General features: G+C 51.8%; 1 protein-coding gene across 1 annotated transcript; it reads left to right on the top strand.

The window, feature by feature from the left end:
- Window positions 1-618: 618 nt before the first annotated feature.
- Window positions 619-18,186, top strand: SLC22A14 (solute carrier family 22 member 14). The gene is made up of 12 exons (XM_088023157.1): window positions 619-654; window positions 3,214-3,732; window positions 4,456-4,559; window positions 4,763-4,917; window positions 5,964-6,132; window positions 11,318-11,438; window positions 11,706-11,803; window positions 12,062-12,276; window positions 13,872-13,980; window positions 14,592-14,795; window positions 16,375-16,513; window positions 17,995-18,186. The coding sequence occupies exons 1-12, from the start codon at window positions 619-621 to the stop codon at window positions 18,184-18,186; spliced, it is 2,061 nt and encodes a 686-aa protein (XP_087879283.1).
- Window positions 18,187-23,135: the final 4,949 nt, after the last annotated feature.

Here is a 23,135-nt window from a genome sequence, read left to right as displayed (position 1 = left end):
AAAAGCTCATTAATTGTGTTATTCAAATAATCTTGATCTTTGCTAAGTTTTTGTATTTTTGACTCCTTGGAAGAGATGCACTGAAATTTCTCATTATAATATCAGAGGTGTATACCCATTATTATTTTATATATTTGAAGACATTTGTCATGTTCATATATATTTAAAATTAACATTTGTGATGTACTGAACTTTTATCTCTAGATAATGAATTTCTCTATTCCAAATGATACTTTATCTTTTTGTCTGGTAGTAATATGGCTAAATCAGCTTTCTTTTGATGACTGTTTTCCTAACAGAACTTTTTTTAAAAACGATTTTACTTATTTAATTGAGAGAGACAGAGAGAGCACAAGCAGGGGGAGGGGCAGAGGGAGAAGCCCAGACTCCCTGCTGAGCAGGGAGCCCGATGCGGGACTCAATCCCAGGACCCTGAGATCATGACCTGAGCCAAAGGCAGACGCTTAACCCACTGAGCCACCCAGGCACCTTGCCTAATAGAACTTTTTCCATCCTCCTACCATCAGCCTTTCTCGCTTCTGCTTTAAATGTGCCTTCTTACAGGGTGACCAAATTGTCATGCAAATCAAAACTCTTATGAGAGGGTAAGGGGACACCATGGTTCATTACACCAGCACAAGGGACGTGAACTGGGTGTGTTGGGAGAACTGGAAATTACTGGCTATCCTCTGTAAAAACAGCATAAGAATTTAACTTTTAAAAGGCTTAATCCATGGGGCACCGGGGTGGCTCAGTCGGTTAGATGTCCAACTCGTGATTTCAGCTCAGGTCATGATCTCAGGTTCGTGAGATGGAGCCCCACGTCCGGCTCCACACTCAGCAGGGAATCTGCTTGAGATTCTCCCTCTCCCTCTGCCCCTCCCCCTGCTCTATAAATCAATCAATCAATCATTAAAAGGCTCAATCCAACCATCTCTTTTAACTAATGATAATCAGTGTACCGTGTCTCATTTCTCTAATCTCAATTATTGTCATCCGCCTTTTCTGTTTCATTTTTTTCCTTCCTTGACTTCTTTTGGATTGAGGGTTTCTATTTGTTTTTCCCTTCAGTGTACCTTTTCCCACTACGGTTCTCTAGGTATATCACTGGAATGGTTGTCCTTGAAATTTTATCATGCAAATGTACCTTTGAACTCTTGGTTTTTCTGTCCTACACCTTAAACAACAGAAAGGTTGTAGGATACTTTGGCTCAGATTGTCCTCCTCCTGACACACATTATTGTTGCCCATCATTAATCTTTTTTTCCCCCCACAAATGGACAGGATTTTTATTATTTAATACAATCAATGGTTGGATTTGCTTACATGTTTACCATGTTTGATTGCTCATTGTTGGCCTCTGAGGCTGTCCTCCTGAGATAATTTTCCTCCTTCTTTTTTTTTAAGATTTTATTTATTTATTTGACCAAGAGAGAGATAGCGAGAGCAGGAACACGAGCAGGCAGGGTGGGAGAGGGAGCCACAGAGCAGGGAGCCCGATGCGGGGCTCGATCCCACGACCCTGGGATCATGACCTGAGCCGAAGGCAGACACTTAATGACTGAGCCACCTACGCGCCCCCCTCCTCCTTATTTTTTAGAAACTCCATTAAATCAGGTCTCTTACAAGAATGCTCCCTCAACTTCTGACTAGCTATAACTGTCTGTATTTTACCCTAGTTCTTGACAGATAATTCTGCTGAGTCAACAATTCTAGATCAGCTCTCATTTTCTTTTTTTCCTTTTTTCCTCAATTTTATTTATTTATTTATTTATTTATTAAGATTTTATTTATTTGCAAGAGAGAGAATGAGAGACAGAGAGCATGAGAGGGAGGAGGGTCAGAGGGAGAAGCAGACTCCCTGCCGAGCAGGGAGCCCGATGTGGGACTCGATCCCGGGACTCCAGGATCATGACCTGAGCCGAAGGCAGTCGCTTAACCAACTGAGCCACCCAGGCACCCTCATTTTCTTTTTTTCTGAAGATTTTCACTCTCTTTGGTTTCCTTGTTGCTTATCAACTCTTGTTTCTTAACAGAAGACTGTGAACACCTCTCATTTGTCAGTGATCTGTCTTCTCTCTAGATGTTTTTGAAGACCTTTGTCACGGATGATCTGCAGCTTTATTACAATGTGTATAGTCGTGGGTTTCTTTTTTATGGATCTTGCTTAGGATATGCTGCTTCCTGAGTCTACGGATTCATGTTTTCCAAGTTTTTAGAAAATGCATTGCTTTTATCTCTTTAAATCTCGCTTCTCCACTTCTCCCCCTGGGTCTCCAACTGGATGCATGGTAAACCTTTTATCTTCTGAGTCTCTTTGCCTTTCTCTCACATTTCGGCTGTGTGTTCCAGTGTGCTAATTCTCTGTATCAAATCTGACACAGCTTTTTTTCCTATTAGTGTTTCCATTTCTTCTAGAAGTTCAGTATCTTCCCTCCAAAAACGTCTTTTTGCCCCTTCTTGTCATTAGTTCATCATGTAATTACGACTTTCGGGTCTTTGAAAAGTTTGTATGATAGTGGTTCTAGAAACTCTGCATCGGACAGTTCCAACACCTGCAGTCAGGAGCTGTTGGTTCTTGTTTCTGTTGACTCAGAATGGATTGCCTTCTCACAACTTTCAGAACCTTTCATTTTGAACTCTTTGCTTGATCTGCTTAATATCCTTCTAGTCAGTATTGCTATGTCCTTCCCCACCTCCCCTTTACCGGCCTTTCCAGTTAAGCTCTATGATGCTCTATGCCACTCTACCATTTTGGTGCCCCAGGCCTGGCTCCCGACTTCTGTGGTCACCTGGCTACTCCTGATCCAGATATTCGGGGGGGGGGGGGGCGCGTTGTTTGTTTTTTTGAAGAATTTCCCCTGGAGATCTCTCCTACCTTTTGCAAGACTAGCAGCGCCTGCCTGTCTGTATAACCAAAGTTTCAGTTGTGGGGAAGCTGTGGGAGAGAAAGCTCCTTGGAACTTATTCATGACACCGGAAGCATAGCATTTTCTAAAACATTTACAAAATCTTAAATGCCCTGAAAATCAGGGGTGGGTGGGGCCCATGGGGAATAAATTATGTTAAGTAAGAAACTTCAGAAGCAAAGGAGGGAACTACAGAGAACATCAAGGCTGGAATCCAAACTTCTGGTTAGTGGCTCCCAGGCCAGTCTCTGATGTCTGAGAAGTGGTGTCAGCAGAGACTGAGCTGCATCCTTTCTTTGAACAGGTGGCAACAGAAAGCAACGGGGGCAAAGTAAAGCGCAGATCCCACTATCCATCCACAAAGTTGAACCAGCTTGAGGCACCAGAACACACCCAGTCCCCGTCTCTGGAGATGCTGTTACGCAGGTTGAGGGCCACGGAAGCCCAGCAGGATGACAAGTTTGCCAACATCCTGGATGTGGTGGGGGAGTTTGGCACATTCCAGAAGAGGCTGGTGGCCCTCACCTTCATCCCCAACATCCTGTTGGCCTTCTTCATGTTTGCTGACATCTTCGTGTTCACAGCCCAGAAGCCTTATTGCAATACCAGCTGGATACTGGCAGTGGACCCCAACCTGTCAGAGGCTCAGCAGTTGAATCTGACCCTGCCCCGAGAACCCAATGGCAGTTTCCAGACATGCCTCATGTACTTGCCTGTGGCCTGGGATCTGGAATCTATTATCCAATTTGGCCTCAACTACACAGAGTCATGCCAAGATGGGTGGATCTATCCTGAGACGAAGAAGCGATCGCTGGTCAATGAGGTGTGCCTTCCCCTGAGTTGTCTATAGCTACCCCACAGCCCCAGAGACGTGCCCTCACCCTCACTGAACAGGTGGGGAAACTGAGGCTCAGGGAGGTGAAGCAACTGGTCCAAGGTGACCTGGCAGAGGCAGAGCCATGGCAGAAATGTAGGATCCCAGTTGTCTAGGCCTGGCCTCACCTGTCTTAGCCAGGAAGCTAGAGTTGACTTGAGTGTTGAGGCAAATGTCAGCAGGCAGGCTTTGCCATCTGTCTAGGGAATTGCTCCGTAGTTGTCGCTCTGCTCTCTGAACTCACACAGGATAGAGAACTGGGGAAAGAAGCAGCTTTGACCAGGTACCTCTTACAGGGTTTCTCAGCCAGGGCTGTAACCTGGGCCCTTCACCGCACAGACCTGCCCAATTTGAATCTCTAGGCTGGGGCCCGATATCTGTATTTGGGAAAGGGTCTTCAGTGATTCCAGACTTTGCTCAGTTACATTTTCACCTATTCCCCATTTTGGCCTGGGCCTCTGGTCCCCTCTCTCCAGACCTCACTCCCAGGGTCTGCCAGACGCAGGATGGGCACACGCACAGCTGCCTGTCCCTGTCCCAGGCCCCTTCTGCCTAAAGGTCCACCCTGGGTAGGGGGTGGTGGTAGTGGTGGAGGGGTGTAGGCTCAGTCCCTGGACCCAGAAGCCTGACCCTGGGTACAGGCCTGTAGCCAATCCTGCGTAAAACCCCCAGTTTGACTTGGTGTGTGGCAAGGACCGGGACACGGAAGGCGTGCAGACCATGCTCACGGCTGGCCTCCTAATAGCGTCCCTCATCTTTGGGTTCGTAAGTGACAAGTGAGTATCCCGGAGATCCCTCTGGTCCCTGGAAGCCCCTGACTCCTCCTCGTGGGCATTCAGAACTAGAGTCTCAAGCTGGGGGAGGCGAGGGTAGGGGCACTCTGGAGGCCTACGCACGGCTCAGGACCGGCCCCGAGTGTCGGGCCGGGCCAGCCACTGAGGTCCGCGGGCTTGGCGCAGCCTGCCTTGGACGCCCGCAGGCTGGGCCGCTACCCCACCATCCTGATGTCGCTGCTGGGGCTGGCCATCTTCGGCTTCGGGGCAGCCTTCGTCAACAGCTTTCACCAGTACCTGTTCTTCCGCTTCGGCGTGTCCCAGGCCTTGGTGGGCTACGCCATCAGCAGCCTGTGTTTAGGTGAGGCCCAGTCCCCGGGAGCGGGGTGGGGGAGGCGGGAGGCGTGGCGCGGGCGGGGCCGGAGGCGCTCGGGGGGCGGGGCCTCGGGGTGCACCGCGGGGGCGGGGCGAGCGTGGGGGCGGGGCTGGCGCGTACCTACGGGGAGCCAGCAGGACTCATAAGGTTGCGGCCCAATCGAGGCTGGAATTGGAGGGAGCTTCCCCTCGGATCGTCCTGGAGATGCCGGAGAGTCTGTGCTCAGACCCCTTCCACCCTCATCCTCCATCCTAGCCCCCTCGTACCCCGCAGATATCCCCGTCATACCTCTGGCTTCCCCCCCACATGGCTTATATTTACTGAGACCTTCAGAAGGCCCGGGCCAGCTGCTAAACCCTTTACATGTACTATGTCATTTCATCGTGACGTACTCTTCTATTATCCCTTTAGCAGAGAAGGATACTTGAGCCTCAGGAGGTTAACCAATTTGCTCAGGGCCACACAACAGTTACATGGAGGAGTTGGGATTTCATCCCAGGCCTGTGGGACACGAAAGCCCCAAGTGCCCATACACTCATTCAGCTTACAGCTGCCATGGCCTGGTGAGCTCAGGGTTCCCTGGCAAGAGACCTCTTCTCCTTGGAGCTTGTCCGAGGGACTGGCTTCTTCACACAGCCCTAGGCCTAGGTGGCCAAAGCCCTGAGGCACTAAGAACAGAGATAAGGACACAGACTCCTTGCCTCACCACCTGTCAGGCCACCTGTGAGGAGTTGTGCGCAGAAATGGGCCATCTCTTCGAGAGAGACGCGTGGTCAGGCAGGAGGTGTTGAGAGGGAGCAGTTAGGCCGAGAAGGGACTGGAGGCTCTATGTGCGATTGGAAGTTCAGGCAAGGGACCTAGGGTGTGTCCTGGGGACACAGAGGCACCCTGCTTGGCTTTGAAGTACTGTTGAAACTTCACCCAGGTTGAACTGTCCCAAGCAGGGCTGGAGCATCTCAGAAGGTTGGGTGCCGGGATAGCCCCAGGGATCCTGAGCTGACCATGATTTTGTCCTCTTGGCCTCTGCACAGCCACTGAGTGGCTAATGGGCCAGCACCGGGCCCACGCCATCATCCTGGAACACTGCTTTTTCTCTGTGGGAATCCTGTTTCTGACCGGGCTTGCCTACAGCCTTCCCCACTGGCGGTTGCTGTTTCTGGTGGGTGGGGCACCTGTGTTCCTCCTCATCTCCTACATCTGGTGAGCAAACAGGACGTGCGCAGTGACAGCTCTGATGGGCTGGAAGTTGAGGGTTGGAGGGTCCTTGAAGGGGTGGAGTGGGTGGAATTTTGTCTTGGAGAAAATGCATGTGGATGAAATGAGAAAGAGCCTAGGGCAGAGCCTCTGGAACCCTAACATTAATCCCCATCAGAGGAGACGCTCAAAGAGATGTCAGAGAAGTAGTCAGAAAAATCAGAAGGCAAAGTGTTGAAAGGCAGGGTTGAAGGCAAGAAAGGTGATGCTGGGGAAGAGTTCCCTGGCCTTGGGGACCTTGGAGGTGGCTTCAGTGGAGTGGCAGGGGTTTGAAGAAGGAGAAGGGGCTGAAAAATGGAGCCTTCCAGGAGACGACTCTTGCCACAGTGCTGGGCTGAGGGGGAAAGTGATGAAGTGGTTGGGCAGCCAAGACAGCCAGGGAAGGGTATGTGGTGTTCTGAACGGTGGGGAGTCAAAGACAGGAACCCGAGACCCCCAAGCTAGGAAGAGACACGTGTGATGAGAGAGGGAGGGAAGAGAAGGCAGATAGAGAGTGAGAGGAAGAGACAGAAATCACCTGGTTACGGTGTGGAGAAAGGATCAGGTTTCACCTTGACATCATCATGTTTAATCTTTTCAACTCTGAAGGAAGGATGTGAGTCTCATGTCCTGGGGGCTGAAGGGGTCGGGGTGAGAGGAGAACTGAAGCTTCAGAGGATCAAAAGAACTTGCCCAAGGCCACACAGCTACAAAGTGGCAGACCTGGCATTTGACTCAGCCTCTGTGGCTCTGAATTTTACCCACTGCACCATACACAATACGGATTTAAGAGGTGGAGTTACCAGTTAAGAGGGAGGGCATGTAGGTGGCTTGGAGACCTTCCAAATTCCAAAGTTGGCGACCATCTTTGGCAGTCATTGACATTCCCAAGTGTGTACTGGGGCCAGCTGATGCCAGGTGGCATGACTCTCTCCTGGGAGCTAGGAAATAGTGTTTCATGACTTGACATTAAAACATTTTTAAAAAGCAATAGATGCATGTGGTTAAAGACTAAGTAATACCAAAAGGTTTGTGGTGAAAAATAAGTCAAAAATTTCAGCTCCCCTCAGCTCCCCCAGTTTCTTCCCCAGAAGCTGTCACACTGTGGCCTCTTAGCTCTTTCTTCTGGTAGATGCCTGCATAGTTCTATGTTCTGTGAGTAGACGGCTCCTTGAATGGGGCACATTTTTCTTCAGACATGTCCTGTCAGCTGTTTCTTCCCTGACACTTGACAATATCTTGGGCAGGTTCCATCTCTTCACAGTCAATTCGTTTTTCTTTTTTTTTCAAAAATTTTATTTATTGGGGCGCCTGGGTGGCTCAGGTTGGTTAAGCGTCTGCCTTCTGCTCAGGTCATGATCTCAGGGTCCTGGGATCAAGTCCCTCGTCGGGCTCCTAGCTCGGCAGGGAACCTGTTTCTCCCTCTCCCTACCCATCCCCCTGCTTATGCTCGCTCTCTCACTCTGACAAATAATAAAATCTTTAAAAAAAATAAAGTTTAAAAAAAGATTTTACTTACTTTAGAAAGAGAGAGCAAGCGAGTGGGGGGGAGGGGCAGAGGGGAGAGAGAATCTCAAGCGAGTCTGTGCTGAGCCCAACGCAGGGTTTGTTTTTTTTTTTTTTTTAATATTTTATTTATTTATTTGACAGAGAGAGAGAAAGAGACAGCGAGAGAGGGAACACAAGCAGGGGGAGAGGCAGAGGGAGAAGCAGGCTTCCTGCTGAGCAGGGAGCCCGATGCGGGGCTCGATCCCAGGACCCTGGAATCATGACCTGAGCTGAAGGCAGACGCTTAACGACTGAGCCACCCAGGCACCCCCAACGCAGGGTTTGATCCCAGGACCCCAAGATCATGACCTGAACTGAAATCAAGAGTTGGATGCTTAACTGACTGAGCCAGTCAGGCGCCCCCTCTTTTTTTTTTAATTCTTTATTGTTATGTTAATCTCCATACATTACATCATTAGTTTTGATGTAGTGTTCCATGATTCATTGTTTGTGTATAACACCCAGTGCTCCATGCAGAGGCGCCCCCTCTTTACAGTCATTCTTAATTGTAAGAAAAAAAATCTCATTTTAGTCACTCAGATTCACTTTGAGGCATTAAAAAATCCAGTCTAGTTCAATTTAAAACTTGATCTTACATCTAGTTCACAGGTTCTCCCTGGTGGCTAACCTGCTCAGGCTAGTGTTCTGACCTTTGCCCTTCCTCCTTTGTCTACCTGCTCTGATCTTCCAGGTCCTAGGCAGGGGATAGAGCACCAGAGAAAAGAGACAAGTGTGCAACAGGGGCTGTTATCGGTGGTCAGTGTCCTCTGTAGGGCAGATGTTCGGAGGCAGGTGCCTTCGGGGCCCATGTGTGGGTCTTCAGGGGTCCACTGGTGTTTCCTAATGCTCCAGGCACTGTCTTTATGAGTTCGATTAACATTCTGTCTCTGGCAATTCACCCATAGCCTCTTTCTGCAGAGGTCTCCTTGCCCTAGCACATGGGGTGACTTCAAGATAGCAAGGTCCACTTGGCCAAAAAGACTCTCACCATCCCCATTCCCCAGCCTGCCATTGTGCCTTTCTCCCACCAACTTCCTGTCTGATCATATCCAGGTGAAGGGGGGTCCCCCATCTCTGGGTTTGCATAGGCCCTCCAACTTGAGGGCATGTGAATGAACTCTCCTTGTAAATGACTGCCTGCAGTACAAGGTAGCCCCCTCATTTCTGAATCAGTAAGCTCCAGGCAAAGAGTGAGAGGGCAGACTCCCTTACTCAAAGGTGGTCCCCTTCACCAGGCTTGAATAGATGAAAGCAACCTGGGGAAGGGAAGAGAGTCTCACTGCCACGAACTGGAAATTTCCAGCCTCTCTCGGTGGCTGGGGGAGGTGGCTGCTGGGCTGTTTTGTATTTTTATTATTATTATTTTAAAGATTGTATTTATTTATTTATTTATTTATTTATTTATTTGAGAGAGAGCACAAGCAGAGGAGCAGCAGAGGGAGAGGGAGAAGCAGGCTCCCTGCTGAGCAGGGAGCCCTACGTGGAGGCTCGATCCCAGGACCCTGGGATCATGACCTGAGCCGAAGGCAGACGTTTAACCGACTGAGCCACCCAGGTGCCCCTTATTATTATTTTTAGTGAATCCTGTCCTGAATGTGGTAACACCTCTCTTTACAATGTGAGGTTATCAGTCATTGTTTAATGGCCTTGGGACATCAGCTGAAATTCTAAGACAAAAGTTTCCATGTCATGTTCAGTTACACTGCTCTTCCTCATTCTCTGATTTTATTATTTTCTCAATAGCATTTGAAACTTGTATTATGGAAATAGAATTGCAAAACATTCTCAAATCTTTTTGGGATACAAGTTAGAATTTTCTTTTTTTCCCTCCTGCTTCCTACGTTACCTTTGTCCTCTGGGGTAATTTTTTTTTTTTCCTGCTTGGTTGTTTTGGCCCCTTTTTTATTGAAAGGTTGTTTTTTTTTTTTTCAACATTTGGTGATTTTTGGTCATCCCTTCATCATTAAGAGTAAGTTACTTAGATGTTAATGGGAAACGGCGAACAGAAGCTTATTGCCTGGCAATCTTGTAGGGCAATGCCTCTCAAATTTCTACGAACAGCAGAGTCAATCACATGGGGGCTGGTTAAAACATCAGTGACTGGGCCCTGCCCCCAGAGCGTCTCAATCAGCAGGACTGGGGTGGGGCCCAAGAATCTGCATTTCTAACAAGCTCCCAGGAGATGCTGATGCTGCTGGTCTGCTGACCACACTTCGAGAACCACTACCACTGGGTCACCAAATGGCAGGTGCCTTTTTTTTGAGGGATCCCAAAGTCAGGGCGTTGCCTGGCTCAGTTGCCTTGTTCCCCAGTGGGCTGGGAGCGGGAACTCTTGTCACCATCACGAGGACTTCCACTCCATTCGCCTGTGTTTGTCCTCAGCCTGCTCTAGGCTCTGGGTGCAAACCTCAGAGGAAACTGGAGTCCCGTATCTGAGGACTAGGGTGTTCAGGGTCCCCTTGCTACATGTCGGGTCTTGCCGCGTGGCCACCGGCCTGGCTCCATCCACTTCCGGGCTATGTGTATGTTTGTTAAATCTTTCTTCCACCCGTCCTCTCTCCCACTCTCTTTGTTGAGATCCTTTTTCTTTCCTCTAGTTTAGAGTGGGCACGTGCTCAATCTCCCATCTTTTTGAAGAAGTCCCAGTTGGGTGACTTTCTTTAGGAGAGTTCCCCAGCCTTGCTGTGGAGAAGGATGGCAGGGGGACTGTCTGATGGCCACTGGTGGAGGGCAGGAGCTGGGGCAGGCAGAGAGAATGAAGTGGCCCCTAATGTCAAGGGCATGTGTTTACACGGCTGGCCATGGAGTTCGGGCCGGGGCCAGGATCGGGGTGGAGGGGGGCAAGAAGTCAGCAGGGCTGATGGCATAGTTTGTAAAGAGTGCCTAATCAGGGCCCTGAGGTCCATACCAGCTCTGCCTCTGTGACCTTGGGCAAGCCCTTACCCCCTGAGGCTGGGAATAAAATGGGGATAATCATACTAGGTCCAGGGTTGGGCAGGGATTAAACTGGTTGATTTATGTGTAAGAGCACCAAGCACATTCCCAGGCACCTCATAAGGGCTTCAAATATTCACCTGTGTGGATTCTGGCAGCCTGGGAAGATCAGGAAGAACAGAGGGACCAGAGTTATTCCAAGGTCAAAGGCAGTGGGCAATGTGGCAGGGGAGAAGGTGGGACAGAGGGGACGTCTATTCACCCAGGCAGGGGCCAGGCCCTGGGGGCCCCCATATCCTCCAGGCTCTTAGGAGACAGAGAGGGACCAGGAGAAATGCCAACCATGAGAATGGGGCCCTAACAGAGGGTGTGGGCATTGGTGCCCTCAGCGTGGCTGGGCAGGTGGGGCCGAGCCCTGAGACAGAAAGGTAGAGAGTGTGTGGAGGTAGTGGAGGGGGAGAAGCTGTAGGGCAGAGGCAGCTAGGGCCTGGGGTGACCCTGAGCAGCAGTGGGAGCTGTGTGTGGCCTGGGGAAGGGCTGACCACCAGCAAGGGGCAGAGGCACCTTGAGGTGGAGGGTCACATTCAAGGCCTCCAACATCCACATCCCCTCACGTTGGCGGTCTCTGGGGCATCTTAGAAGGATGGCTAAGAGCGGGTGGGCCATGCAGGATCGTGCCGGAGTCCCCGCGGTGGCTGCTGATGAAAGGGAAGCTAGAGGACGCCAAGCAGGTGCTGTGCTATGCGGCCAGTGTGAACAAGAAGGTCATTCCCTTAAGTCTGCTGGACAAGGTAAGAGGCCTCGGCCTGGAGCGGGGCCCGGGCAGGGGCTGTGGAGGAGTCTCTTCCTTCCTCGGGGGACCTCTGCCCAGAGGCTGTCCCCAGTCCACCGCTCGAGGAGAATGGTGACAGCAAAATCGAACCCTGCCAGCAGAAGGCCAGAGAACAAGCTGGCCCTGGGAGGGGCGGGGCGGGGGGGGGGCGGTTTGAGGTCCTGTTGGGGTGGGGAGCAAGCTGGGGTCTCAGTCTGGCCTCTGGCTGGTCCTGCTTGTCCTGCAGCTGCAGCTGCCTGGAAAGAAGGTGACTAAGGCCTCTGTCCTGGACTACTATAACAATAAGCACTTCCTCAAGGTGACCTTGGTGATGGGTTGTGTGTGGTGAGTACCGGGGACTGGCCGGCAGGGACTGCAAGCGGAACCTGCCAGAAGCTCTGGTGAGAGAATGGGCAGGCTGCAGGGGGGCAAGGCCTAAGGACACTGGCTTGGCTACAGGTCCAGAGCTCTGTGCTTATTTCTGTCTCCCATCCCCACTCTGCTCTGCTTGTCTCTGCCTCTGCCTTTATTCCTGCCCTGTATGCTGTATCTCTGCCCCCCTGCCCTCTCTCTCTGAGTGTCTCTCTCCTGGCTTCATTTCAGCTTTACTGTGGGTTACAGCTATTTCACGCTGAGCCTCAAGTTGAAGAATTTGGGTGTGGACCTCCACTTCACACAAGTGATTCCTGGCATCATGGAGGTGCCCGCCTGCCTCTGCTGCATCTTTCTCCTTGAGCAGATGGGGAGGAAGTGGAGCCTGATTGCGACTCTCTTCCAAGGCTCCCTTATGTGCTTGCTCGTTCTTATCCTCCCCTCAGGTACGCCTCACCCTCCCCTCGGCGCCACTACCCCCGCCCCCGGCCTTCCTGCTTCCTCAGACCCCTTCCTCCTGCCCTGTTTGGCCAGTAAGACACCCTGGGAGTCAGCCGGGGCACCCATGGCCCTCCTGCCCTCCTGAGCTGGTGCCAGTCACTGGAACACTGCCCTCCTCAAGGGAGAGTCCCAAGACCGGGTGCTGGAAGCTCTCAGAAACCCGGTAGAGGAGGGGGTGCTGTCCCGAGGAATCCTCCTTGTGTGGCGGGGGGAGTGGGTGGCCTTCTTCCAGCCCATGTCAGATCTGATGGTTGAATGTGAACAGATGCCCACAGATAGTCCTTCAACTGGTACCCCAGGCCCTGCCTCTCATTGATAGCCTCTGACTGGGAAATGCCTGTTATCTGGACCTTCAGCAGGAAAAAATAACCGGAGTGTAACAGGGGGCTAAGCTCTCAGGAACATTCTTACAGGGAGGCCTCCCTTCGCAGGAGGGCGCAGTACCCGTCAGCTCAGAACTAGACAAGCCAACTGGGGGTGGGGGTGTGAAGGCGCAGCAATATTTTCAAAATTGCAAAGATCCCTGGGATGATGAGTATGCCCCAGGTCACAGGGCTAGAGAGTGGCCGGCTGAGGATGTGGACATCAAGATGTCAGTGCTCTCCCCGTCAGAACTGCTAACCACGAGAGCCCCCTCAGCTGCTGGGGCCAGGGCAGGGAAGCCATGTCCGGGGTCTGCCTCCAGGGGAGCCCTCCTGTTCTCTGGGGGCTAGAATTATGTGTGTCTTGCCTGGGACCCTTCCTCTCCCAGATGCTGGCCGTGTGGACCGGCTAAAACAAAATGGGGCAACAAACGCATTCTTAAATTGCTGTTGCTTGGTAGCTTTTGTAAAAAGTGGGCCTATACAGAGTCAAACAGAAATGTTTAAAACTCTCAAATGTGTGAGAGAAACTAGTAGAATCCCCAACAGATAAAGCTAGATCTCCAGTTTCATCCCAGAGCCAAGAGAAGCTGGGGTCAGAGTGGGGAGTGGGGCAGCGGCGGGCCCGGCAGAGGCTCATGGAGGAAGAGCTGCAAGAGGCCAGCTCCCAGGCAGTGAGCACCAAGCCGGAGGAATGGGCTTTCCTGGATCTTTTCTTCCTCCTCTTCCTCCCTCAATGCGCACGTCTGGCTGCCCAGCGTTGGGGATCCTGGCTCTAGGGACCGAACACTCCCGAGCCCCCGTGCGCAGTTCCCTGATTCCTCCACCTTGCGGGGGCGGGGTGGGGGGGATGGGAGGGAAGGTGGGAGGGCCCTGAGCAGGCCGCGGGGTAGGGGAAGCCGCCTCAGGTGAGGATGTGGAAGACAAGAATGAGCCTGGAGGCAGAGGTGTGGGGGCTGAGAGGCCATGGGGTGAGCAACTCTCCCACTGCAGTTATATTAACTTCTGGCCTGGCTGGGCCTGAGTCTGCTGACCAGCTGACCAGGTCCGAGGACGAGAGTGGGGGTGGGGTGGGGGGGGAACTGCTCAGATGCCTTCCAGGAGGGATGGAAGGAGAGCAGATGGGTGGCCCCCCATCCCCCACCCCAGACTCAGGGGGCCACGTTGTCTGGCCACAGAGTTGAAATCCATGATAATCTTGATGGTCGTGCTTGGAGAGTTCAGCCTGGCGGCCTCGGTCTCCGTGTTCTTCATCTACACCGCGGAGCTCCTGCCCACTGTCCTCAGGTAGGCAGCCTGGCAGGCCAGGCCGTGGGGGCTTGGCAAGGGCGCAGGACCCAGACGCTCCCGGCAGTGAGAGTGGCCAAGCACCTGGTGACAGGCACGCGCTGAGTGGTTTCCCTGGATCACCCCATTACCCCCCCAAACTTCGTGGTTAGCCCTATCTCAGACAACAGAGTCAGGTGGAGGCCCGACCGCAGTTGGCAGAACCGGGCAGTCTGAGCATGGTCTCGGCCTTGCACTGCGCGGGCCTGAATGTGTCTGGGCTGCTCTGAGGCTCGGCTGTAGCTTCGTTGGGGCAGGGGGAAGGTGGGGAAGCCCGTGGTCAGGGTGGCGGCTCCCCCTCCCCGCCCAGCTCCACTGCCCTGTCTTCTCCCACGCACCCACCCGCGCCCTGGCTTTCACTTCTCCTGCTCCTGATCCATGGAGCAGGCCCCCAAGAAATAACTGCCCGCCCTGGATCAGGGGGGAGCCAAATGCTCCGTGGGCGCTTGGTGAGTTGGGACAGGCTGGAGACTGGAGCATGTGAGGTTTGGGGAGCTGCTGCTTCTACCCCACCTCCGCCCAGCCTCTGGGCCCAGGAGGCCTCCTAGATGAGCTCTCACCTCCCCTTCCAGGGCGACAGGTCTGGGCCTGGTGTCTCTGGCCTGGGCAGGTGGAGCCATCTCATCCCTGGCGGTCAGCCACCAGAAACTCACCCTCCTACCCATATTTCTCTGCTGCATCTCGGCCACCCTGGCCTTGTTCCTCTGCTCCCTGCTACCGGAAACACAAGATCAGGCTCTCCCTGATAACCCGGAGCACTGCTTCCTGCAGACAAGGTAGGTGGGCGAGGCCCCTGGCCCTGGCCCCTGAGAGTCTGTCGGGCACCGTCCACCTCTGCCTGTTGGCCAGAGGGGCCTGTGACACCAGGGCCACTCTGTGTCTACAGCAGTCTCCCCAGCTCTCCTGGATGTCACCACCTACCCCCGCCCTGCTGCCCGGCCTCCGCCAGCTTCAGTCCTTTCGGCTCTCCTGACCAGCCTGGGCCAGGCGTTCTCCTTTCCTCCCCCTCTGGCTGCTTGTCTGGCCTGGGTGCTGCCCCTGGAGATGGCCTGGGCTCTCTCCCTCCCAGGGCACAGGGTCTGGCTGGGGACCAGCTCTCCGAGTACCACTCCTTTCCTAGCCGAACTCTTAGCTTCTCAAAGAGGACCCAGTCTTGATTCAAGGCTCTGACCTCAAGGCTCCAGCAGCCCAGTGCCCCGTTTGGGAACTGGGCTCCGCCCCGACCGCTGTATAGGCACTTCTGGCCTCATGATTGGCAGAACCGTGCCTTCTGGGGTTTGGGCCAACATGGCCCCTCGCTCTCTCCCTAGACCCGAGGGGACCCGAGCACCAGTGAGAGGCAGAGGCTACCTGGCACTGGATGTCCTCCAGTGCCCTGTGCTCATAGCATAGGGTGGCTGCCTCCGGCCATCCCCTGCCCTCCTCCCCACCACCCTTCTCCTCTTTCCCTCCCTCCTCAAACTCTGACACCATCTGTGCTAGGCATTGTACCAGGGCTGGACTGGCAGGTCTCCAGTCTTCAGTGATAGTTTATGGGGAGAAAGACATGCCGACAGTTTTCCCTTAATGGGCTCTGAGGGAGGGATGCACGGGACCTACAGAAGGCCCTGGAGGGAGGAACTTTAGTTTGGGGAGTTGGGGCAGGCTTCATAGAGGAAGTGACATTGGGGGAGGGCTTTGAAGGATGAAGAAGCATTTGCCCCATCGTAGGGAGGGGGAATGCAATGCAGCAGAATCGCTAAGAACACAGACTCTGGAGCCAGAGGGCCTGCACTTCTGTCTCTGCTACCACTTCCTACCATGTGCCCAGGGGAGTTACCTAATGCCTCAGAGACTCAGTTGCTTCATTTGCAAAATGGAATGATAACAGAGTTATAAAAATAGCTAACATTTACTGAACCTTTACCGTGTGTCAAGTCCTGCTCCATACGTGCCTTTTCATACGTTGTCCTAACAACAGCCACGTGCAAGATAGGTCCTGTCACTACCCCCCATTTTACAGTTGAAGAAACTGAGGCGTAGAGAAGCAGAGACATGTAGCCTAGCCTTTCTCTGTCATGGGGCTTTGGGCAGGATTAAGCCCACATAACGCACATGGCGCAGAGTCTGGCATGCGGCAAGTGCTCAGTAAATGCTAGAAACGGACCCCCAAAGATGCAGGAGCGTGAAGGGTCTGGGTACGGTTGGGAGATGGCACACATCCGGTCCTGGAGGTGAGGGTCCCTTATGGGTGCGTGACAAAGCCCCATCTCTCAGGACTGCAGAGCCAGGCTTGGCTAAAGCTGCCTCAGAGGTACTGCTTTTCTTAGCTCGTCAAGATGCAGCTCATGACTTGTTCTCCAATGGCTTCTTCAGGAACATGGCTGAGGACCCGTTCACTGAGGAGGTAGTATCTGGTGATGGGACTGCGGAAGTGATGAAGAACACCATTCTCAATTCCACGATGCTGAAATCGGACTTGGACATTCGTCTTGGCAGAACGCATCTTTGCATGGCAAGGGAAAGGAAAGAGACCCACGGAATGACTGAGCCCCAGGCCCCCAGATGATCTCGGTGGGAGCTGAGTGGCTGGGTGTGGGGCTGTGCACTCCAGGCCATGAATTCCAGGCCCAATCCAGCTTGGGGGTAGGTCAGTCCTGCTCCAAGCCCAGCCCTCGAGATCCAAAAATGGCCCCTCCTGGGCGAGCTAGGGTGTGATTCATTCTAATAATGGCACCATGTTGGACTTGAGATGGTCAAAATTGGCTGTGTGTGGAGAGCCCAAAGACCCAGGCCCGGAGGAGGTTGGGTCGAACAGGCTCCCTAGAGTCCTTTCTGTCCTTAGCTAACCTTGGGGACAGCAAGGGGCTCTCTGGGTGGGGGACAGGGGGATGGCTGTGTCTGTGAGGGCTGGGAGTGAGCAAGGGCAGGACTGTGCCCGCACCACCCACATCCTCTAGCCCAGGCATCTGCTAGCACGGGTGGGCTTCCAGCTCATGTGCAAGCTGACATAGACTTCAGCCCCGCCATATGCACCTGTCAAGGGTGGAATGTAAAGGAGTAATGACGACTTTTCCCACTTGTACCATTGCACAGAGCTTTCTCACTCACTTTTCCCTTTGACACTCACAAATAAGCATGGCCTTGGGGATTACCCATCTCAGCCTCATCTTTCGGGTTCCTTCCCTGATGGCTCCAGCCTGGCTCACCTCTGACCTCCACCACCCTGAGGATAAGTCCCTACATCCAGCTCACAGTTCCCACTACCCTGTTGTGGGGCCTTGCCCAAATAAGATCCAGGGTTCCTCAACAATTAGCCAGACCCAGAAAACTTTAGGTCAGGCCCTGGGCCCCACATCCTCTCTCCAGGGGAGTGCAGGGCCCTGAGGGCAGAGCCTGGTCCTTCTCTTTCTCTGCTCAGTTTCTTGGAAGATCATCAGCTTGCAGGGAGGAGCTAACTCCCTGGAGCTTTGGAGAAAAGGACAGAAAAGAGTGCCCAGCCTCATGGAGCAAGGGCAGCAAGGGCTGCTCTCGTGGACAGGGTTGGAGGGCAGTGCACAGCGACAGCTCCTAGCACCTGGTCTGAGCACACTGCTCTGGGGGAGTGTTCCCAAGCTTCGGCACAGCAAGAAGCTGGTGCCCACGCCTTCTCCTGCCCAGATCATTTTCCCTGTCCCTCGGTTTCTTACCGAATTTCCCACGATTGCCTCCCAAGTGGGGTTTGAAGTTCCCAGAAAAAGGGGTCTCACAAGTTATCTGCTTATGGGACAACAGGATGTTTTAAAGGCCTCCCCTGCTCTTTCTGGGGGGGCAGCATTTGAGACTTGGGGCTGGTATCCATGGGGCCAGGTCTCCCCCTGAGGCCAGCACCTGAGCCCCCTTCTGAGCTGCTTCCACCCTGCTTTCGGCTTGTGGGCACTCTGTACATTTCGAGCAGCATCCCTGTGGGGTTGGGGTTAGAGGCTGACAGTGTAAGAGCCTGGGTCCCATGTATAGGTCGCTGCCTGGGCAGTGGGAGAAATGGCCGAGCAGCTGAGAGATGCAGAAATGACTTTGCTGAGAGGATTCAGCCAGTGCTTCAGGGAACAGGAGGAGGAGCTGGGTCAGGACAGAAGGGACAGGCAGTGCTGGTGTGATGGAGCTGGTGGCCTCAGGTGTGGCTGTGGGCAAGACCCAGCGTACTCCTAAGTGACTTAGGTCTCCCGTGGGTTGCCAGGATTTGTCCGTCAGTTCCAGATAAACCTATCTCGTTTATTATGGCCATCTCAATGGCTCATGTGACTCAGAGTTTGACATTATGTATTTTAACCGACTAGACCCATGCTGTCTCACCCAATAGCCACTAGCCAGACATGGCTGTGGAGGGCTTGGAATGTGGATAGTCACAATTAAGATAATGCTGTGAGTGTAAAAAACGATTTGGAAAATTTAGCACAAATACTCATCAGCATTTTTATATTGGTCATGTGTAAAAATGATAAGATTTTAGATAAATGGAGTGGATAAAATATTAAAATTAATTGCACCTTTTTAAAAAAAAACTTTTTAATCGCAGAAAATTTAAAACTACACATGACTTGCATTTGCGGGTCCACGTTATATTTCTATTAGACAGCACTAAACTAGAACCTTCTTTTTATTGGTCTCCCACATCATTCTTTTTTTTTTTTTAAGATTTTATTTATTTATTTGACAGAGAGAGACACAGCGAGAAAGGGAACACAAGCAGGGGGAGTGGGAGAGGGAGAAGCAGGCTTCCCGCAGAGTGGAGAGCCCGATGTGGGGCACGGTCGGTCGCAGGACCCTGGGATCATGACCTGAGCCGAAGGCAGACGCTTAACGACTGAGCCACCCGGGTGCCCCCCTCCCACATCATTCTTGTCACATGGGTTTCTTAGTGAAATATTGAAAGTTAAATGCCAAAATTGCAGGGAGCTGCACACTGCATGATCCTACGAATCTGGTGTCTTTATGATATAGTTGATCTGTAGCAAACACGTCAGCCAAGGTCTCCCTGTGTGACCTGCAAACTTGTGATACCTGTGACTCGTGGGGCTCTTGGTACCCTAGTCATGATCACTGGCTTATGTGGAACTCTGTCGCCTGCATCTCTTAGGGCTTTCTAGGGAAGATGTATCTCACCCAAGATAAATTTGTAAGTAAAAATTACTGAGCACAGGAGGAAACAAGCTGGTGTGAAACCGAAGCAATAAACCGGAGAATTTACCATCAGTGTGCCAACCAGCGGGGGGTAGGGCTCTCTGAAAAGGCTTGAAATTTGCTGAAATTGTTCAAAGAGATGAAGCAACCTAACTCCTAAGACACTCACTTGGAAAATGACTCCATAAAGCCTTGAAATGAACGATCTAGCAATTGATTTGGAAAACACAACAGAGAAGTGAAATTAGAATAGATACAACTGAAGAAAGAATGAATTGTTGAATATTCTTTGTGGGTTGTTTCCTTTCTTGTTAAATAGCATCCCTCATCTCTACTGATACTTTTTGCCATCAATTCTAGTTTGCCTGAAATTGCATTTACTCCAATCTTAAAAGCTTCGTTGAATAACATGCAGAGAAGTGCATAAATCAGTTAATGTTCCATTTTATGAGTTATCACAAGGCACTTGGTATCCATCACCCACATGGCAGAGAAGATTAATAGCACCTCAAGTTTCCCTCCTGACTCTCCCATTCGCCACCTTCTCTTCGTCCAAGGAAACTACTCACCTTCTGACAACATAGGTTACTTCTGCAGGGTTTTGAACGGTAGGAGGAGCCGCAGTTCAAATTCTTGTGTCTGGCTTCTTTCAACTCGGAGATTCCTCTGATGCAGTGTAAGAACTTTGTTTTTATGCTGTAGCAAATTCCGGTATTATGAATGTACTACAACGTATTCATCCACTCTAGTCATGACAAACATTTTGGTTGTTTCCAAAAGGGAGAAATATGCTGCGATGAATAATGCTTCTGCTATGGTCTGACTGTGTCCCCCCAGAATAATATGTTGGAAACTTAATGCCCAAGTGATGGTATTAGGAGGTAGGGCCTTTGGGAGGTGATTGGGTTGTGAGAGTGGAGCACAAATGAATGAGATTCACGCCCTTCTAAAAGGGGTCCCTGAGGGCTAGCTTGTCCCTTCCACCATGTGGGGGCATGGTGAGAAGATCATCCTCTGCAACCTGGAGAGGGTCCCTCCCCAGATACTGAATCTGCTGGTGCCATGATCTCGGACATCCCAGCCCCTGGCACTGTGAGAAATAAATTTCTGTTTTTCATAAGCCACCTGGTCTATGGCATGTTGTTATAGTGGTCCAAACAGACTAGGACAGCTTCTGTGGACTTCCTTGTAACTATGTCCTGGAGCACAGAAACACATTTCTCTAGGCTCTACTTGGGAGTGAGATTGCGGGGTTGTAGGGTATACATCACTTCAACTCTGGCCTGTCAAACCATTCATTATCCAAAGTAGTTGCTTCAATTTACACTTTTTAAAGGCAAGGTAGAAGATGTCCTCTGTGTCACCTCTTTGATAATACTTGACATTTTCAGACTTGAAATTTTACCCAATCTTGTGGCCATGTAATGATATCTCTTTGATTTAAGCTTACATTTCTCTCATTCCTAAGGAGGTTGAGTGCCTCTTGATAAATGTATTGGCCACTTGGATTCCCTGTTTTGTGAAATACCTAGTCAAGTATTTTGCCCATTTTTGTATTAGGCTGTCTGTTCTTCATATAGATTTGCAGGAGGACTTTATGTGTTCTTGATGAGTCTGTTGTCAGTTATATGTGTTGCAAATATCTTCTCCCACTTTCATTTTCCATTTCACTCAAAAAATTTTTATAGTTCCTTTTTTTAAAAATACGGGTGCCTAATTTTTCCAGGATCTCTTGTTGAAAAGATTTCCCTCACTGTCCTCAGTGCCATCATAAATCAAGTGACCATAAATGTGAGTTTGAGCCTGGGTTCTCTGTTTCATTGCCCTATTTGTCATTCTTGTGTCAATACCGTCTTTTCTTGGGTGCTGTGGTGTCTTAAAGTCTTAATATTCAGGGCATCCAACATTATTTTTCCTTAAGAGGGTCTAGGCTTTTCTCTGCCCTCTGCACTTCCAAATAGACCCTAGAGTCAGCTCATTAAGTTGCACAACAAAAATGAAAAACACCTGTTGGGGTTTGGACTGGGATTGGGGCTATCTATAGAACAATTTACAATATTGAGTCTTCCAATCCAAGAACATCCTAGATCATCCATTTATATAGGCCTTCTTTAAAGCTCTTTAGCAAAGTTTTATAGTTTTATGGTTTTCTTTATTGGGCCCTGTAGGCTTTTTATTTTTCCTTGGGTACTTGATTTTTTTAAGCTATCATAAATACTACCTTTGGCTTTTGTTTTTAATTTCATTTTCCATTAGTTGCTGGTAGATGGAAAGGCCATCAACTTTTGTATAGTAGCTTTATATCCACAGTCTTGTTAAAGAAATTGTCTCTTCCTTTCCAATGTTTATGTTTTATATTTCTTTTTCTCGCCTTACTAGACTCTAGCTGGTTCCTCCAGTATGAAATGGAACAGAAGTGGTATGAGCAGGCATCCTTGTCTTACTCCTGATTTCAGAGAAGACATTCAACAAACATTTTAACATTAAGTATGATGTTTGTTGTTAATTTATTGTAGGTAGCCTTAATCAGATTAAGGAAGTGACTTACTCTTTTTCTTTTTCTAGAAGTTGGGTTTTTTTCTTTTTTCCCTCCTCTGGATCTTAAATTTTATCAAATATTGCCCTTTTGGAAAGGCACTTCTGCATCCTGGGAGCTGTTCAGAGTAGGTGCCACCTCATCCATTCCCCAGTTTGTGGTCTAAGTCCAGCCGCCTGTCCAGCAGACCTACTTCTTAGCTCTGGTCAGTGTTTGATTTTTACCACTGGGAGCCCAGGGCTGGGGTATGAGCAGAGCCTCGGAGCTGCTGGAGCTTTGGCCCTAGAGCTGCAGGGTGCAGGCCTTCTCACCGAGCACACCTTCCACCACCAGCCTGGACTCCTATAGCTCACTGCTCCTGGAGGGAGTGGGAGGCTGAGGTTAGGAAGGGGGTCTGGACCCGGAGGGTGATGGTATTTGGGGGCACATTGACCGGTCCTGCATCCAGCAGCCCTCTGTTTGGAGATACCCTGAAGGCCACAGGGTCCTTGTCCGGCTCCTGCTGGCCTGCACCGAGGGAAGGGAGCACGCTCGAGCATAGGCAGCCCCGTGCACCGCCCCGGCGAGTCCCCGCCCCGCCGCTCAGGTGCGCACCTCTGGTCGGGCCCGGTGCCACGGGGCGAGGCACCGTGGGGTCACATGGGATTTGGGAACCGGCCATCTGCGGCAACCCCCAGGTGGTGCCGGCCTGCGGGGGAAGTGGTGCGCAGGTACCACCTACCCATCAGCACAGGCCAGTAGCTCCGACAGCCGCTCAGATTCATGAGGTAGACCTCCCGGACCTGTCCCTGGTTCACAAAGCAGGTCCCGAAGTCCACCCAGCTGGTGGAGAGCTGCAGCTCAGGCACGGCCACCGTGGCCCTCAGGGGCACCACCTAGGGGGACAGAGCCTGCAGTGTGGGGCCCTCGTGCCCTCCTGCTGACCCCAAGTCCCGAAGCTTCGGAGGAACACATGGGCAGCACCACAGCGAGTGGTAGGGGGCTGGCGCCGGCCTCTAAAACCACGGCCGGTGGGGGTCTGCGCCGGTAAAGGCTCCCAAAGGCGCCATCTGCTCTCCCTCCGCCGCCCCTCCCCCTGCCCTGATCAAGCTCGGTGGTTTCTGCTCCCTGGTCAGGCTGCCCTCCCCCTCCTCCCCCAGCCCCTGGGGTCCCAAGGCCCAGCCCTCTGCCCCTCCTGGGCTCTGGGCCATCTCACCTCTTCCCTTGGCCTCAGGCCCCACCTGTGTGCTGACCCGTCCTCGCTCCTGGCGGTCCCCCCACAACAGCCTCAGGCACCACCATACACACCTCATCAGCTCAGCCTTCCCGCCCCTGGGCCCCAGCAGCCGCCCAAGGACCAAGCTGGAGGGCCTGCCTGGTCACAAACGGATTCTCCCTTCCGGCCTCCCTGGAATCCAGCCCTTAGGCTATTCCTTTCTGTTCCTCACCTGTACCTTCCAAC

Source organism: Eumetopias jubatus, unplaced genomic scaffold (assembly GCF_037043125.1).
Source record: "Eumetopias jubatus isolate StellerSeaLion01/CBP00866 unplaced genomic scaffold, mEumJub1_p1.0 scaffold_1, whole genome shotgun sequence".
Lineage (NCBI taxonomy): Eukaryota > Metazoa > Chordata > Mammalia > Carnivora > Otariidae > Eumetopias > Eumetopias jubatus.
Note: the sequence above shows the minus strand (reverse complement) of the source record. Positions and strands in the feature narration are given on the sequence as shown.

Excerpts from the sequence above, each read along its gene's own strand:
- SLC22A14 (XM_088023157.1), top strand. The coding sequence starts at position 619 with ATGGTTCATTACACCAGCACAAGGGACGTGAACTGG. Across the intron at positions 3,733-4,455 it reads AGCGATCGCTGGTCAATGAG|TTTGACTTGGTGTGTGGCAA; the intron begins GTGTGCCTTCCC and ends TAAAACCCCCAG. Across the intron at positions 13,981-14,591 it reads CTCCTGCCCACTGTCCTCAG|GGCGACAGGTCTGGGCCTGG; the intron begins GTAGGCAGCCTG and ends CTCCCCTTCCAG.